Below are 19,661 nucleotides of genomic sequence, written 5' to 3'. Positions count from 1 at the left end.
TCCACCCAGCTACCCGCTTTATTAATTGATGCCTTTTGTTGGTACACCATCGTGAAGGAATCAGAAGAAAGGGGCGAAAAAAAACCTTGCAAACTGCAAAAAATTTGGTTCATCAGTTTGCAAGACGTGGATTAAAATGGTTTCAAACCTGGCGGTCAAGGTGAAAATGCGGTGTAGATACAACCCGACGGGTGCTTGGAAAATCTTCACCCTTCCACGACACGACAACGACAACGCCGTCCATTTTAAATCCGAGCTCATAAATAAAGAAAAGAGTGAAAGGATTTAGAACTTTTTGCCGATGCGGTGTGCAGTGGGGCTTATGAATTTTAGATTGAAACACGGGCGTACAGCCCGCCACGTAAAGCGTCTTTGCAAAGGGTGTGTGGGTTACTGCACTACCAAACACCGAGAAGCTGAATCTGTGACATACGGTGTCGAATTCAATTTCACTTCAACGTTCCTGCCTCACCTTTACTCGTCTTTTACACCAAACCACACGTGCCCATTTGCAGCGGGTGGCGGTTGAAAAGCTCAACGCGAATGCATGCATAAGTCGGTTGTGTGAAAATGCATTTGTAATGGTAAGAAGCGCATCGCGCAAGCAGCAGAAAAACTTTTATGCAGATTAAATGCTCTTATCAAATTATCATAAAACAAGTATCAACCGTGGCTTAGCATTTGCATGGTATTTGAAACTATCACAGTGCAATCCAATTTCCAAACTCCAATCGATGCCAATGGTATTCAACTTTGATGAGTTTTGATCACAAAGGATTAACGTAAGTCATACTGTAACATTTTGTGAAAACATAATGTTACGGAAAAAAGATACGTAAATCACACAATATTTTGTTCAATAGTGTAAAAATAATATTTTTTCAAGTTCAAATTACGGCCATTTAAGTCTCTATTGTAACTAGTCTTGATCTGTGTTTTTCTGTTCAAGTTTAAGGCAGTTGAATACAATCGATTATAGTCTCCAAATCAAACAATCTCTATTTTTGATCGAAGCACTACAAAACCACAAATCATCTTCACAAAAAACGCTCAACAAAATTACTCTTCCCAGCACAACATAAATATTACCGTCTTACAAATTCATTGTTGTAGCTTTCCACAACGATAAAGCAGTTAACGTAAACGCAAATCACAAGCCACATTGTCACGAGATCCTTCACACCGTCCTTCGTTTGGTATTTCTGCTCGAAATCATTTCCTGTGCATGATTAATGATGTTACAGACATTACGTGTCGAATCACACCGGTCGGGGGTGGCATTTTACTATGTCTGCCTGGCGGTGAATTCGTCACATTCCTTCTTCACCAAAGAATGCGATCGTCGATACATTTCAATCATAAGTTTCTTCAAACGGTGCTTGTGCATTACGGTAAGAACTTACCCACAATGTCCATGTTTACCTTTGGTACGCTAAAAGAGCTCCCTCTCTCTCTCTCTCTCTCTTGCATATCCAACACCAACGTTCCACCGATGTCTCCGATGAACGCTTTGGTATACTTGTATTTTTTACTTCTTCCATTTGTTACCAATAAGTAGGGCCAATCAAGGACAAATCGCGGATCAAGAATTGGAAATGCCAACGAATACTAACGATATTGGAAATCGATCAGCTCACGGCCCTAACCCTAATCTCGGTCTGTAAGCTTTCGTGGACATGTTTGTTTCATAGCTTTTGTTCAGAACAACTAGTACAGCAAGCGAAGGAATGGTTTCAATTGACATTGATTTTTTCTGATGAACGTAATAGTACATGAGCTTTTCAGCAACGTTGTGCCTTTGGAACGACTTCACATACTGAGCATATGTTAAAATAGTTTGTTTCTGTGTCTTAAGAAAGCATATGCTAAAGAAGGAATTGTGGAAGGAATGTCATTTTAAAATACTTCTAAACATTTTATTACTGTTTTTTTGCTGAGAATAGTTATAAATATATGTTTTGACGTATATCTAAATGTTATCTAAATGTTATGAAGTATGTTCCGAATCATTCGATAGACTTTTTTTATTAAACTTGGTGGATGTTTTTGTGTGGATTTGTGAACTAAAAGGGTACCAAATTCTATTGTATAAATTAAAAAAAATTAGTCAGGAGAAACACATGTGTTTGTTGAAATTAAAACAAAACAACGACACGAAACCACATCAAACAGTATCGAAAAGACAACAGTATTCAAAGCCACATCATTGTATCAACATAGTTTAAACGTTTAATTTTTTGCTTCTGCCATGTGACCTTCCCATTCGGAACACCCGCATACATATATTCAGGGTAAAATGTGTCCAATCAGCACGCTACTTCCATCTGGCGGAAAACTTGGCTTTCCCTTCAGGCGGCATTATGGCACAGCAGGTCGTCAAACGACGCGGTCCCCTGAATGGCGCCAAGTGAGTCCTACGCAGCTGTCGATGTAAATATTTGCTGAATTTATTATTCTACGTCACATGCGTCCCAGGTTTTCAACCACCTTCTGTCGCACCGATCGGTTTGTATCGCAAAATGTGGTAACAAAAACAAGTAAACCTAGGCGCTTGAACGAATGACTTTATCTCAGCTTTATTGCGTTTCATACTGATTATCCACGAAGTTGATTAACGGTTGGATGTTGTTGTTTTTTTCATTTACCGCAACAAACCACCCAAACATGCGCAATAACACGCAAATGCCAGATATTACGAAGGAATTAACTTGGCTGAAGATTCGTTGCGTGATTAGCTTATGCTTCCATTTATGTGCGGCAGGTGCAACTGGAACAAATTTGGACACTTGGGTGTATCAAAAATTTACCAAAAAAAACTCTAACCATACATGACCTTGCGTGACGCCTTCCGCACGAACAATGGCACACTAGCAGAGGTCCACTGGATATGGAATTTTTCATAATTCAACGCACCCTAAGCCTTCCCTTTTATACCCACCGGAATAGGCTCGCGGTCGAATCCATCCACACCGTTGGTGACCAGTCATCAGTGCCCGGATCGATCAGCGAAAGTAAGCATCGGCTTTGATGTGGCAGAACCCGGCCCATTCCCCGGGGGGGGGGGGGGGGTGGTTCGCGTCGGTTCTCTCGATAAGAGGGACCCCAAAAAATCACCAAGGACGAACAAAACCTGTACCTTTAGCGCTCTAAAGGGCATCACTGAAAATGGGGGTTTGGCAAATAAAATATTTAGTTTTGCACGTAATCCACTTACCATTAATGGAACACTTGGTTCACCTTTGACCGGGCCGGAATCGGTGCTCGTACAAGTACATTTCTAATTAACCTTTTTATTTCGACAGGACCGCAACATTTCATAATCTAAGCTTGCGAGACTGCGTAAGCAAAACAATATCGAACCATGCATAATGCAATGGGAAAACAAATCGAAATAACTGCCATTCGAATAAACATTTGTCCGTAACTGCTCGAATTTGAGCAATTGCTCGAATGATGGAATCGTTAATTTTCTCTCATTTTGACAGTAAGATACCACCTGTCGCCTGCTCGTACCAAAGATTTCAAGCATTTTCCGTATGTTTTCCTTCTACGGACGGCGATGCTACGCACACAGCTGCACTACGTACTAGGATACATCTACAAATGCACATCGCGGCTGCTTGTGTGGCACTAGAGCGTCTCTAGCGATGTCAAAATATGTGTGCATTTACTCAGAGCATGCCACCGTTGTTGGATTTCCTCCGCTCCAGCTAGGATGTGGTGATATTTTGACTTCGATCATGTGCGCCTTTACCGTCCACAGCCAACATTGTTAAGGAGCCGGTGAGAGAGAGATGAGATAGTTGCTGCGATAGACCATTTATAAATTGTTATCAACCATGTGATGGTGTAGTGTAAAGAGTGTTTTGAGTAAATTTTCCTATCATATAGAATAATGTTTTGTTAAAATGGTTTTAATTATTAAACCCTTTTTGTTTAGTAAAGAACAAACAAGTTGGTTCAAATAACAAAGATAACAGTTGATGTGCAAAACCCTCCTTATTTACTTACACCTCAACACACTCACACAACAGCTTATCTCTCGTGGTCCTGTTTGCTCTATCTTCCAACTCGTGAATTTCAACAACCTTCATCCTTGTCTTACTTACAGTCAATTTTTCACACTCTCAGAGTACGCATTTTCCGGCTTTGTTGTGGAAAAGGCAAGCATTGAAATGATTCTCTCCGCTAAAGCTGGACAAAGCTGCAAAGAGAAGAAACGACCTATGGTTTCCTTGATGGGATTACTGACCATGAAAGAGAGCGTATTTCAACGCGGTTGATGAGCGTGGACTTGCTGCCACCTTACTTACTACGCTCATTCATGGGTACATTAGTCTGTCTTTAGCGTTCGGTGAGCTTCGGTGTCGGACAGCTCGTGCACGTCGTTTGCGGATCTTCTAATAAAACAGAGCAGTTTGTAGCACAACTGCATCAGAATTAGACAGTACGTGTTAAAGGAAAGGTGTGAAAATTTCGCAGCTAAAGAAATATACACCAGAATAGCTGTGCTTTTCAAAAAGAAAGGAGAACTAAAAAACCCGCAACCACTCGCGAAGGTGTCACTTTGGACGCAACATCGAACTCCCCTTTGGAGTCAGTCCTGTCCAACATTTCCACTGACTTTGGGTTCGCTCTTATCAGTTTCTCCTATCACTACCGTGCGGTGCTTCTCTGCGTTGCTTTCCGTGTGTTGGTGTTTGCGTGTAGCGAGAGTAAGGAGAAAATGCAGCATCACAAACCTAACCATTATCATCACCGTCCGCAGCATCACTAGCAGTTCCGTGGAACGAAAATAGTGGCAATCTTATCCGGTTATTGCGAAGTCTTCCCGGTAAAACGAAACTGTGCGTTGAAGCTATTCTAAATGTGCAGATCAACCATGTTTACAATAGTTCCCGTTTCATTTGGACATAACTCGTCGGAACTGTGCTGCTAGATGTGGATCACAGTTCGAGGACGGATGATGTGAGCAAAACTTCCTTTACCTTAACTTCACGACGTGTGAATAGGTGTGTGTGTGTGTGTATATGGGTGGAAGAGAAATAACGACATGCGAGAGCGTGAGGCAGTCCCGTCGCGAAAATTACAAAAACTAACCCGCCCAACCCAACAATATGCTGATATTGCCATTGTCCAGATACGCAGATACCATGCAATGGGATGGCCACTGACTGAGGGCAAACACAGTAGGCAGTTGTGCTCGAAATAGTGCGGTGCGGTTTTATAGTCCAAAGATTGTGTGGTGTACAAATAATAGCGATTTTGCCGTGCCGAGTGTTTCTCAGTGTGAACAAAGCAGGCGAAATATCGTGCAGTCCCTTTCATAATTTCAATCGGCATGTTCTCATCGTGCATAACGATGACAACAAATTCGTTTGATGGTAGCGACTGCGAAGCTCACTGATTGCAAGAACATTTGCTTCTTACCATGAAGAACAAATGGAACGATTCTGCAATCTTTACCAAATGTCTTATCGGTAGCTCACAACTAATTTTTATTCGTTTTCAGCTAGAGGAAACAATAGCAAATTACCCTACTCAAGTGGGTGAGTGCGCGAGTGTTGTGTGCCTAGTGTACGTTAGTTCGTTCGTTACTTTGTGTAAAATTTGGAAAGGTTCGTCCCTACGGCCGTACCCTTTTTGCAGTGGAGTGTTATTGTTCAACTAAAGATAAGCAACATATTGCTATTGGCCGCTGTCTCCAGTAAAGATCTCGATCGGAAAACCAACACTAATCGAATTGCTCGTCGTCAATACTTGGCGACGTTGGTTGAGAGTTTTTATTTTTGCTGCTTATCGGAAGGTTACATACCACTACCGGAAGGTGCTAGCATACCCTTAAAAGTTTTCGAGTGTTTGCCTGACCATAACGGAAGCGCGAGCGTGTGAGAAAAAAAAGTTCCGACGGCTTATTTTTATGGCTTAAGTGCGAGCAATGGAAAATCGTATCACCTTCCTCACTACATCTGAACGATAGCAAGCAAAAGGCGTTCGATAGCGGGTCTTTCTGGTCGGACTGGCACCCGCCGAGCTTGGGTCGGGTGTCATTATTTCCTACGTTTCGTTCGATAAAGCGACACCCTTGAGGTGTGCCGCTGAATCGCGAACCAGTGGGAAATATATTTTTGAAACAAATGTCAGAATACGTACACATCGGCACCATTACCGAAGTTCGCTGCAAGCTTCAGTGCTGAGTCCATTTGTGTTTGCGTGCTAAGAACACAACGCCAGTGAGTGGTGCGATGGTAAACAATGGTGAAGCTAGGGAAATAAATAATGCCCTACAAGGTGCGTGAGTGAAAGTGAAAGTGCCATTTTATTTCAGTTCGTGCCCGTTCGTGCTGTGCTGTGCTATCTACGTAGCCGGGCCGTGCGCTACGAAAATCGTTCCAAATAGCCCTGGTAGATAAAAAGAAACATCTGAAGAAGCAGACACATCTTTTTTGGCATTCAGTACGCGCTAAGAACGGCCAACGTTCCCATCACGTTGTCCCTCATTGTGCACCGACAACGGCATGAGTATCGAAAGTGTTTCCAAAAGATTGAATAGTGTGTGGAATTTATGATAATTACTCTGGTAATTTCACACTCCTTTTATCTTCTACGTAGTCTCTAGTACAAGTGTGTTGTAGTTTGCATATCGTTTATCTTTCTAACACTGCTTGGTAGCTCGTTGGTGTTGTTTCCCTATCAAATCACCCTCCGACAACTATAATTCACTATTTATAAAAGGTGTTCCAAAACCGATCCTTACTCAAAATTCTAAACTAAACAATTATTATGACTTCAAACATCGCTTTTAAGCAAAATGAAAATTTATAGTGTGAAGTTCAGTTCAAAACAAAAGTTCAGTTAAAAATAATTTTAAAAAGCACCTGGCGTCTCCATCGCTTTTTGCAACTCATATAAGCAGAAAATAATTTTGAAAAGCACCTGGCGTCTCCATCGCTTTTTGCAATTTTTATAGTTTTCGGAGGATTATTTCATATAAATAAATATAACACTATGTATCCTACATTTTTCATCGTTGACCATCTCATACCTTCTAATGTCATGCGATGTATACTAACGTTGACGTACGTTTAAGTAACGTCCCATTGCCAATGTCACACAAACTTACGGTTGCAAGCGCTTCTTGCATAACTTTAAAACCTTGATATGGAACCTTTCAAAATGCATTTTCAACTACTGCACTTTCCGAACGGTTTCGAGACAACAAATGAAAATAATATAGCCCGCCTTCCTAGGACTTTACGCACACCAATGACATTTCCCTTACGCTAATCACGTCCGTCACGATATGCATTCTGCGATGGATTATTGATGGCCTTCAATCATATCCGATCGTAGCGCACTCGTTGCAAGGGGACGTACCGAGACGCCATCCGGGCCCCACCAGTCGAATGGAACGGCTCAGCAAATGCAAACCATTAAAGATTCTTCTACCAGCACCAGCACGGATCCCGACGGACTGTCGCCCCGCCAAAAACCATCGTTCCTGCAGCCCGTTATTATTTGTGAACCGTACAACGTGCGCCGATCCATCACTGATTTACTTACGAATTGAAATCTGATATGGAACGTCCATTTGTTCTCATTTGTGTGCGCTCGTTCCCGGTCTCCCTGAGTCGTTGTTGTTAAATATTCATTGTGCCTCAAGGCAAGATTGATGGATTCTGGGTGTTGCGGGTGCTGCTGTCTTAGCCGCTACGTATCGTTTTTGCAAGCAACCTATCGATAAAGGTATATATTTTATCTAACGTCTGATGCTGGTTGCGACTTTTCGAAGAAAATCTTCCTCCGTCACAATGTGGTGCGTTGAACTATTATCAAATGTCCTACCTTAATTGAAGTCACAATAATTGAAACGGCACTCTAAACGCCTTTAGCTCGGATGTAATTACGAACGGAACACTTGGTTTATTGTTACTTCCATCAAATATCAAAACAAACTCATTAAGATGTCGTATGACTTTGTAATTAATTTCCACTCCGCAGTCGACCGTGTTTTTCCATCGACTCTGCTCTCGTATTTCGCTCCTTTTGGGACGCAGCTGTGAACGATGTAGATGCTTCTTCATTAATTCGACATCGGATGGAGACAGTGTGTGACAGTAAAAGGTGTTTTTCACCTCACTCTCACACACACACACACACAACAACCGGTTGTCCGTTGGGGAGATACAAGATCAAATGGTTTGTATCTGCAACGTTAATCAATGATGTTTACCCTGCACGGCTCGCTCGCAAGTAGCTTCCGAGCGGATTAGAATTTGTCTTGAATGTAAACGCACCTCGCAATACACCGCTCGAAAGGCCGTACCCGGCTGCTTGCCACGGTTGTCTCTAATGGGCTCACACGTTTACCCGGGGTATGGCAAAGTTGTCCTGGGCCGGTTCATCCATACCACCGAAAAACATCCAGCAAGTCTATCTCGGCCGAAACGCACTCTTCATGTCTTTTCGCTAAAAATAACCCTTTATTAGCGACGGACCCCATCCAGGGGTTGGGGAAAAGCAACAACCATGCAGCGAAAATACCGGTCGGTCTCATCCTAAATATACACTTTTGCGATCCAACAAGTCTAAGAATGGGTTTCACTGACTTTACAGCCCTGATACACTCGTTTTTTTTCTATAGTTGACTCCAAGTCATTCTTCAGCATGTCATAGCTATGACGACAGCAACCGTTTTTCCACCTTGAATAAAAGGGCCAAACTACCGTTGACCGCTCGCAACCTCACTTCCGGAACAGTCTCGTGCGCTAGCATTATTTTACTAATGGCTACACTATTTCGCTGACCATCGTCAGCACAACGACCCCTATATCTGAGCCGGTGCCTGGCGCATTACTGCACGATGGTCTTGCTATTCTTGGTCCGGGTGCTACAATCTGGGGGCCTCAAACTACTTCAAGAAGTGAGGATGCACGGATCGCAATCAACGGTGGTTTTTTTTTGGGGTAAAATCTGGGTAACGTGCGGGAATATTCCCATACGTCTCACACATCCACAACACACACACACACACACAAACACATATACACACTCAAACAGATACGTTTCAAGCACAAAAAAGTTTAAAAATAACCTCCAGCATCAGCAAACGGTAGCAATTCCGCTGTTTTAATTACTCACTTCTAATCGTAGCTAATCGCGAACTCATCCCATCGTGCAGTTTCCATCGTCGTAAAGTTTGTGCGCTCTAGGAAAACAAAAAATAACACAGGTCGCTGTGGACGTGATACACGGAAAAGAAAAACACGCATAAAATCTACGCACTACCCGCCAAACATCGGGAACAAAAGCGATACGCGTTTTTCCATCCCTCCGTCGAACAGGTGAGCCGTGTGGTTTCTCACATTGTGCGCACAAAACCGGACGCAAACCGTGGCGGGTGAGTGGATAGATTCATCTTACACCTGCCCGTAACGGAATTCGAAACGACACGGACGGTCAAACAGTGCTCCCCAAGTTTTGTGTTGTTCGATAAAACTAAAGCAAGAAAAGAAATTTGCGATGGACAACATGTCTAACGGAACGCGGTAATGACTCGTGGCAGTCACGCTATTGTCAAACTCATCAATTTGCAAGTACTATGATCGAAAAACAGTTAACCAACGCTCGAAGAAGGAAGTAAACGGAGCATCAAAGTTCTACCGGGCTTCCCGAAAACTGTGTGGTGTTTGCTGAAAAAAGTGCATTTTCCTGGTTTTCCAAGCGATCGTAAAACGTTTTGCAAATGAACACTACCATCCGGACGAGGCGATCGATTGCAAGAAAGGGATAAATGTCTTGACGTTGTCACATCTGCCGCACCCCATAACACAAGGTGATTACACAATTTCTTCTGTCGTTGGATTTACTGTTCTCGTTTTGCTAGCATTGTTGCTGGAATCGCTTGTTTTGAGATGTACCTTCGTTCAATTTCCTATATGTTTCTGTACCGCTTTCTGTATGGGCAAGGACCTGCCTGGCGTGGCAAATAAAATGGCAAATTTAATTCTAATTTCAAATTTCCCATTATTTGTTTTATCTACGCAGATGCTTTCATTATCCCAGTTTCAGTTCAACTGTTGGCCTTATTTTGGCCTCCGCTTTCCATCAAGCTTCAAAATCGGATTTTCATTACTTTACTTTACATGATGTTTTGCGTTTCGTTGGATGAATGCCAATTCATTTACATTCTTTATCGTTACCAAACCAGTTTCTTAGTGTTACTTGCAGCATGATTTCGTTATTCGCCAACATTTGTGGGACATTGAAGTAGGAACTTAAATGAAGATTTATTTATTTTTTTTAAATACCCTTTTATTTCCATTTTCTCTAAGCTTAGTGCATGGATTTATCGTTTTAACCCATCACATAATCCCCAGACCGTACGCCCCATCCATCAACTCGGTGCTGGAGGGAAGACACTCATGCTGTGTACTAAATGTGTAATGCTTCCGAAAGAGCAAAGAGCTTTTGGTGAAGATATGCACTACCCTTCTGCGTTGCAGTGATTATTAAATAAATAAACCCTGTCACGAAGAGCAAGCACCAACGAGGTGTGGACATTGAACATTCTTCCTTATACACCACCGTACATACAGTGTACCAGCCGGTGCCAGCACGAATGAGGTACATAAACACTTTCGAGCTTTTGCCAAACGGAATTCTTTCAGTTCGCTCGCTGCTCCTTTGGTGCCACGTACAGTCAGATGGGAAGCCTTTTGCCGTACGGAACGCCTTGGTAGAACACGGCTGAGATTCGGTAACACCTTCGTGCAACTTAAAACACTGCGAAGCACGATTCATCCGCAACGATGCGATGCACTTGTGTTGCTTCCTGTGTTCGCTTTTCATCTTGTTTCTCGGTTGCAAACGTGTGCGACTAAGATGCTGAAGTTAGTTTAACTAATGTATTAAGCATTAGTTCATGCTTTCTTTTAAAAAAATATATAGTTTTAATACCTTAGCAAAAGTTCCATTTCTAATTGAATGTTTTGATTTCTTACTGACTCAAACAAATTACTTCCAAAAAAGGCCACAAAAACATAATGTTTTACTTTTACGTCTTACAAAACAGCTTATCACATTTTCCAAACAAATGTTCCTCGAAACGAGCTGATCAAAAAAACAACAACTTCGATTCCAATGCCCACGTAGAATCGTAAAACCAGTTTGGTCCTTTTTACATAATCGAAACTTAATGAAAAACAAGTCACCACCCAACGGCGTATATTTTATGGTCTCACCAGGATCAAAGCCTTCCGCTTACCTCTTTTACATCTAACTGGTGGCGATTTCTTGCACCAGTTGTGTAGTTCGTTGAATGTTCCCAAGGTTTCCTGCTACCTTCGGACCGGTCGGGTCAATCGTGCCCACATTGGCGACGGTTTTCATCCAAACGAAATCGATCAGCAGCCCGGAAGGTGGAAGGTGATTTATTTCAACAGCTGCCACTGAAAATAGACCGGCTGCATACCTTCTGTTTGACTATCGCGTACGCACAAAAAAAGGGGAAATAATTAGTGCTCTAACGCTTACATCTAATTAATCCACTTTTTACATAAGCATTCGTCGATTAAGAAATTTCTAATGAAGCTATTACAGCACGTAAGGCAAAATAAAGGGATTATAGCAATAGAGAAAAAGTCCTTCGGTACGAAACACACCTCCAATACGTCGAACATTAACACAAATCACACAAATCACAAGTATATTTTGTGTGTTTTTTTTTTGGTAACCTCGAACTTGTGCTTCGCACAAATGACCTTTACTTACCCACCGTATGGTAATCAAAGGATAAAATTTCACCCGTCGGCTGGTGTGCGAAGATTACTGAAGCTATTGTAGACTTGAAGCTATATTCTTTCCTGGCATAAAACGCCACCAAACGGCTTACGGGTTGGACACCACATTTCATTTTTCGGTTCGTTTACTGCCCCGATCCTGTCTTTAAATTATTACACACATGATACACTCGCGCAATGATTCCCTTTTTTATGAAAAAAAGAAACATCCATTTGCTCTGGTCCGTGATACACAATTAGTGATGCGTGTAAGGACAGCAAAAGCGGACCCATTGACTCGTCAACTTCACTCGGGTAGAAGCGCTTGGAAAATGTTGTACAGACGATTTCCACCATGTATCGAACATTTTTCAACCAAATCAACGGCAAAGAGATTATTTTACCATTCGAATTTCACGCTCACAATTCACATACACAAAACAAAAAACTGTAACGCAAAGCTTGTACGTAAAGGGAAAAAAGAGTACGCGTTTTGAAGCTTGGTTTGCGCTCGTCGGAAAACGTGTCCGACCAATATCGTACAACGGACCAGCCAATATCGTACTAAAACGCGAACCAGAAAATCCGTCTGCTGGCAGTGGTATTAAATTTTATGTTTCATGTGTTTAATGTAAAATTTACGATCAATCAATGGGCCAGTTAGTTGAGGTTACTGTTACTTTTTTTTACGATTGCTTTTTTTCTGCTGACGTTCGTGAGTTTTTTTTTCGCTCCACCAGCTGAGGCAGGTCATCTTTCGCATTTTCCGCTCTCGCACTCCCGTTGAAGCTAACAGCAGAGGCCAATAAAAATGCCAAAACACTCCGTTACCCTTGCCGCAAAAACCAGCTGCGTGATGCAATATGAGTGTTGGGATGATGACATTGCTAAAAGTTTTATCAGAAATGCATTAACCAACAGCCTCAATAGGTGTCTGAGGACAGGTTTACTCTCCGAGTTAAACAGTGTTGTACAGCGATGGTAAACCGTTTCATCTGCAATAATGATTTATGAGTTACAAAACCGGCACGAATACAATTGGCCAAATGGTTGTGTTTTATTCGCTTGCTATACTTGGCCGTTGGAGTTTTTCTTTTTTTTTCTACCGTTTAAACACATTTGCAATCGAATTGATGTTCAATCGTCATGGAACCGTAGCATTGGTGTTGTTAACGTTAAAGTGCATCTGTTACCTCAATTACATCTTAATATGCTGCTCTTCTCTGCAGACTATTTTGAGCCCGCAGCATTAACCCGTTGTTTCGCTCGTACACACTGGGAAAAGAAATCCTTGAAAATGTGCGCGTTTTTTTTTTTGCTACTCAATTTACGTGGCTTAGTATATCATTGGAGAAGATCGTTTTCTTAGCACTTGAGTAAAGCGCTGTGGCCAAAAATAGACACAACCAGACGGGTAGCAAGTGGAGCGAAATAGACAGAAAAAAGGGCAGATCTTCGGTAGATCGTACGGATAAACGAACGTCCAAACCGTACCAAAACATTTCTTCCACATCAACAATGTTCGATGATCAACGAAAACAGCGATCGAGTGAGTGAAGCGTGGTCCTAAGAGGTGGGAAGCGAAAAAAAAGCAAACAAATGTAGACACGATGAGAAAAAATAACGCACGCTACATTCATGCTAAACAGAACCTTGACGAAGGTGGCATCGTTCGGCGTTTCTGCCGGTTCTGTGACTGATGCGGTTGCGGTGTGAGTGTGAATGAAAGGTGGTTTGGCTGTTTAATGTTACATCGTTGCATAAGTGATGGGCAGGTCAATTAATTAATAATCACTGCTGGATTGGCAGCGGCCACACCACTATTATGCCATGTATTGTGACCCACCAAATCCCCAGTGGGAATTAGCGACGGCGCTTGAAACCGCGACTGAAGTAACGTTTGCGTTGCATAAAACCTATATTTCATTCTCCAGTACCGTACAATTTGTTTAGTGCAAATTAATCGTATCATATCCATCGTTTGTTTTCATCAGTTTAACAAAATAAACGCTACAACAACTAGCAATTAATTCTAATTAATTGAAAACACTCAAAATTAATAAATACTTTTTATTAAACCAAACACCGATATGGAAAACCATCCTAAAAAGGTTATTTTGCTATTAAACTACCAAATGTTTCACGATTTTTTTTTAATTTGGAGCTGCTTTATGAGGAATTTCGTGGAGCTGTATTATATTTCCATATTTTTTTACAGTGTGTAGTATACAATAAATATATAATAATCATGCGTCAACTACGAAACATTTGTAAAATCACAAAAATAATGTGATCAAAATGAATCTTATCTATCAAAATCAGTGCTCAAGTGGTTTTTGTGTTAAGTTTAAATGTTATGCATATTATAGCGATCATGAAAAATAATTCGTTGCTACAACTTAGCACATTTGAATACCATTTAAAATACTTATGTCAGGCATGTCAAATTGGTTTCACTGGCTCCAAACATTCTAAATTATTTATCTGATAGATATTTACCTGGGGCGGCCCGGTGGTGCATGTGAAAAACGACGTCCGTCCACACGGCAGGGACCGGGTTCAAATCCCATCCGGACCGTCTCCCGGTAGCATGGACGGACTATCCTGCTACGTGGTAAAAAAAGTCTTAATACGGCCAGGCCGTTCTAACCGAGCAAAAAAAAAAGATATTTACCTAATTTTGTTCATTAAAACTGTCCATCGAATTGGATACTTGATTCCCCCACTATCCATACGTCCTGATGACTTCATTTGATCATTTGTATCATTTGATAGATGTTTGAATTATATTTATCAATCGATGTTTTTGACAGTCATTTGGTTGCATCACGGAAAATTAAGCTAACGAATTCATTTCCGAAACGTGATAACTGTGCATTCTTATTATATTTTTTTTTAATTTTAATTTTTAAAATATTAAAATCGATTGTGATCATCAAATGACATACGATGAAGATACTAAAAGCCATTATTGACGATTTTCCCAGCAATTGCTTGGAAGCAGCGATTCAGCGCTGCAAACCATTAGGTGACAGAATAAGAATCTATTTTAAAGACAACATAAGTGATGTACATTTCCATTTGTTTGTTGGTTGATTGAGTCCAAGCTGAAGTTTGTTGGTTGATTGAGTTGGTTGAGTCTTGACTAAATTCGAGTAGAAAATATAGATGGTTTCCGATTTGACATACCTGCTGTATTCTGTATGATAGAGAATATCGTCCCAAGATTGCAATACGACCCAGTTAAACGATAGGAAAACAGAATCAACAACCATTATCCATCAATACACAGGAGTAAAGACACTTTGATTGTCGCGCACAAGCGAAAGCGATCGTTTTCGATTGCATACAGCTATAAACAGTTTAGTTTTTTTTCCCCCGTTTTATCACTCCCAACTTCCGTTCGCTTGTAAATGCATCCAGCTGCAGTCAAAGTGCACCCTGTCCTATTTGCGTACTTAACCATCGGTATGAATGAGGTGGAAATGATGGACTGCCGCCGATGGGCTGTCCTGTCTATACTTACCTTTGAAGAAGCAGATCCATAACGGACCCACAATGAGTTATGCGGTAAAAATGAACCCGCGATGACGTTTTCCCTCGCGACGATAGTAAAACGATATCTGGGATGGTACGGAAAGGTAGTTTTGGGGGAAGGATACAAAAAAAACTATAAACTGGCTGAATAATTGAGTGCACCTTACGTAATGTCGGAATCCATGAAAGCGGTTCCGTTCCGTCCGGGTATGGCAAAGATGGAGAAACTAGAACTCGACCTAGCATCGATCCGTATTCATCCATCAATGTTTGTAGTTTACTGTTCGTGAAACCTGCCCAAGGATGGTACCGGGGACGCCGCTGTAAAGTGTCTTTCGCCATTTTCTATTGATTTTCATCCAATTACGGTCGAGTGGTATCGGTGGCATCGTGAATTAATTAGTGTAGCTCTAGCTGCTGCTCCCAATATAATGGTGCTATTTTTTATCCATAACATCGGCCTGCTCCAGACCTTGGGAGATAGTGTGTAGGAAGCAGAAGAAAATTGAAGAACTTACATCAATATTATGGGTGCTCAAGTGGATTCGCTCAATTGGGGTAGTAACTTAAAAATCTTATGAACAACAAAAACTCGTCTATAATTGTCAAGAAATAAATCAATACACTGAGCACAGCTAGTCTATGCTGTAAAATAAAAATTAAAAGAAACACCTTATGAAGCAAAAAAAATTATTCATCACGTAACGCGATCATAAGAAACCATGAATATTCAATAAATTGACAAAACGAACGAAACGACCAAACAAAAACGAATGAAACGAAACCACTTCACTTCACTTTCGAGACACATTACCTATCGAAAAAACTTTTTTTAAGCACAAAACAAAGTTTTACCACACCATCTGCGCCATCTTTCTCACGCTCTCGGTTTAATTTTTATTGTAAAGAAGAAGAAAATCGTTTTCTCGATAGCACAGCACACACACACACGCACACAAAAAACGCCCTGAAACGGCATTGTTTCTGAGCATACCATTTCCGGCTGCAATCATTAATGGCCATCATACAGGCTAGAGAATGTGCGACCATTTTATGCACCATTAAACATAAAATGTGCATACTTTTCCGTGACTGCCACAGGACAATTGAATTCTTTCGACGTTCCACGCTTCAAAGCTAGTTTTTTAAGTTCCCGGTGGGTGACCCGTGTACCAAGGAATGCAAGAAAAACGTTTGATTTTTTTTTCTCTCTCCATAGTTAGTTCCGTAATAAGTAGAATAAAACAATAAAAAAAATGTTAAAAAGTGCGGGGCGATTGGAATTGGAATCATTTTTAAAAACCACTACAACGACGATATTAAAAAGCCATAATAGCTCCTGGAAATCTTTGCATGAAGAGACGGACACACACAACTTTTCACAATTTCCTGTGCCTGGTCCATCTTTACCTTACCACAAATTTCATTTTCCGGACATCGATGTGCGAACGGTACCATTGTACGTGCCCGCTGTTGACCCACATTGGATGAATTCGTCTCGGGCAGACTGTTTTCTCTCGATTTAACAAGCTTCCTGACATTCGCACTGTCATTGCAGTTATTCCGCACGGTTGCACGACTAAGTAGCGGTTCACCGACCCGGTCCGGTGAACGGCTGTGACATGTGTTATTAGCATATTGCTACCTGTCACGCACCGTGCCGGGCACCGAGCGAGGTGCCAGATTAAGCGCAATCCCGTCTGCCGTGGTCGTGTGCGCAACCATGCGAAACAGCAATTGTTGTTATGCGCAAAAGGATGCGGACAGTCTGACGCATCCTCGTATGCCAGCGAAATGCCAGGATACTTGACGAAGACTAATGGCCAATCGTGATGGATTCCAACCTATTCTCCTATGCCACCTCGACTGATGCACCCTTCAAAAGGAAACCGCTTTCTTATCCGTCCCATTCGTCATCGCATTTATATGTGTGTCATGGCGTGTATACAGCATTAAAAAGATACATAGAAATTATTATTTTTAGACTCCCAACAAACCGTGTCCATAGTATTCCCTTTCGCACACTTCTTCTGGCACATCCAACAAATGGTACGAATAAACTTACAGCAATGCGTTTTACTGTTTACCGTTCGTACTGCACTGAGCTCTTTCTAGTTGCAAATACGTCCCCCGTTACTATATTTTCACTACAGTTGCACCCATTCTTCGTTGTCGTCGTCGGAGTACTCGACTAGACAGCTAGACAAGGCAAACGAGTCGAGACTCAACCATCGCATCGGGGCGATGAGACTTGCGACAAGAAGAAGCAAAAAGAGAACAAAAGAAGAGAAACAACAGCAAGGGAACCCTTAATTAAAATACTACAACTTTTCATCATTCGTGTGATGTTCTCTTGGACGATGAAACGAGACACAGAACACTGGCGTTGTTGAACAATGCAACGAATAAAAGGCAAACACGAACGCATCCTGATACTATTTACTATGTAACCAGGAACAGACGAGCGATCGTTGTAATTAGTTTTAGTTTGTACAGTCTAACGATGATCAAATAGCTGCCAAAAAATGAAATTATAACCCAGACGGTACCACATCACGGACGCTTTTTTACGATATTCCTGCGCGCTAATGTTGGCCCGCTGGGGCCAATGCGGGGTGCGTCACATCATCTTAATGGAAACATGCCGACGGACAATCTAAGTCGGCAAGCAAAACGCCACAGTACACTGTCCTGTTGAGTTGAACGTTTAATGTCGGTCACATTATAAAAACAATGAAAGAACTGACGGAGTTCATTGGGTTGCGCCAGTGTACTTGCACCTGGTAGAACGATGGTTCGAGTGTTGATACGTCCAATTAGAAGACATTCCACGTACACGTTCCATTTGCTCATAATTATAAGCATTATTAAAAGCCAGTAAAGATGATGGAGTTCCTTCATGACACAATCATACGAGCAGCATTAATTTAGAATAACTTTCCTATGCATTCCGAAACATCGCAAATTAAAATTTGAAACTTAATTATCATTCTTTTGTCCGTAGATGATTTGAAAAATTAATGCTTCCTTTTTTTAAATTTGTTATGATATGAACTGCTCAAAGCTACACTATTTTACAAATTCCATAAATACCGTCCAATGTGCAAAATTTTACGCAATGGACAAAATCACTACAATATTGATTTACAAACTAACTGCGGGTTTTCAATCCAGCAAGAAACTAAGGCAAAATGGAAAAAAACCCCACAACCATCCCTTTGGCTGCAGCAAATTGATTTAGTGTTTGCCTATGTCTTGGCAAAGGCACATATATGCCAGCAGAACCATCGCTTACAAGTAAATGTTTTCCGTCACCTTGAAGTGGAACCGATAGGCAGGCGCACTCCGGCACACAGACCGCGTTTGTATGTTTTCTACAGCGCTTCAGGATGTCATTAGCACAAATATTTTATCGATAATCATAGTTTGCAATAAGTGCTATCAACATGCCTCACTTCGTTTCTATATGTATTTGAAAAATGAAGCTATTTCATCTTCTCGACTATTTCGTGTTTTAATCACTTTAACTGAAGCAAAATTCTTTGATATATGGTTTCAAAGCAAAAAACGCGACACATTTGATTATTTTTTCGTGATTGTTTCTACCATCCAGAAACTCATCACGTAACTTTTCCTGTTCACCGTTTCTCCAACGTCTCCAATGAACGCAACAACTTCAATGCCGTCTGTCCGTCATGATCATTTTCCCAATTTGCTAAGCATCATTCCCTCCTACGAGATACAGCCGTTCAAAGCCAACTCAAAAAAAGAGCCTCTTCCGAAATGGAAAAAGTTTGAAGAAATTAAGTTTTTGAATGAAATTTTCTAACTGCACTGTTATTGGCCTCTTTCGCATCAAACCAACCCACCGAGCTTATGGTGATAAATTTATGGCAATAGTATTTGCTTCACCTTTTCAAGCACCGCATTCGTGTATGTGTGTTTAAATGTAGTGACATTTGTGTATTTCTCTTTTCTTTTCTCCAATCGAGTTTAGCAGAAGGTCACACTACGGGTGGGTCATAGAGGTGAGAAGTATTTATCATTGCGTTTTCATTTCTTCCGAGGAACACATTGCTTGTCACACATTACAGCGTGCCTGCGGGCATCGACTTAGGCCACAATTGTGAGGCTTTGGTCGGTTTTAACAAGACGTAAGTTTCCCATTAGCTGCTGGCTGGTTCATAAATCACCTGCCATCCGTCTTCGTACGCTGTCACCAAGCTCGCCTCCGTTGACGAAATGCCGCTGGAATAAAAACCATCGAACGATCTGTCCCACCGTAGAACCTGTTCAAAAATTTTCCTTCGCACAAACGTGCACCAAACGTTCCTGCGTGTTGGT

The 19,661-nt window shown here is 41.4% G+C and overlaps 1 protein-coding gene across 22 annotated transcripts in view; it reads left to right on the top strand.

Annotated features, from left to right (window-relative positions):
- The window catches only part of LOC125769606 (small conductance calcium-activated potassium channel protein), a 140,233-nt gene that overhangs the window by 39,293 nt on the left and 81,279 nt on the right, over positions 1-19,661 (top strand). Inside the window, exons 1-3 of one of the 22 annotated variants that reach the window (XM_049438393.1) lie at positions 3,077-4,447; positions 5,513-5,549; positions 9,154-9,835. The exons of 12 other annotated variants lie outside the window; for them this stretch is intronic. Coding sequence is in view for 3 of the 10 variants with exons in the window: in XM_049438388.1 (XP_049294345.1) it covers positions 6,566-6,580 (15 nt within the window). In the remaining 7 variants the exon portion in view is untranslated. Of the gene's footprint in view, positions 1-3,076; positions 6,581-9,153; positions 9,836-19,661 lie in introns of those variants that run through there. 9 more of the 22 variants (XM_049438392.1, XM_049438386.1, XM_049438388.1 and 6 more) reach the window with 9 other exon arrangements.

The sequence above is a fragment of the Anopheles funestus genome, chromosome 3RL (assembly GCF_943734845.2).
Source record: "Anopheles funestus chromosome 3RL, idAnoFuneDA-416_04, whole genome shotgun sequence".
NCBI lineage: Eukaryota > Metazoa > Arthropoda > Insecta > Diptera > Culicidae > Anopheles > Anopheles funestus.
This window is presented reverse-complemented; position numbering and strand designations above follow the sequence as displayed.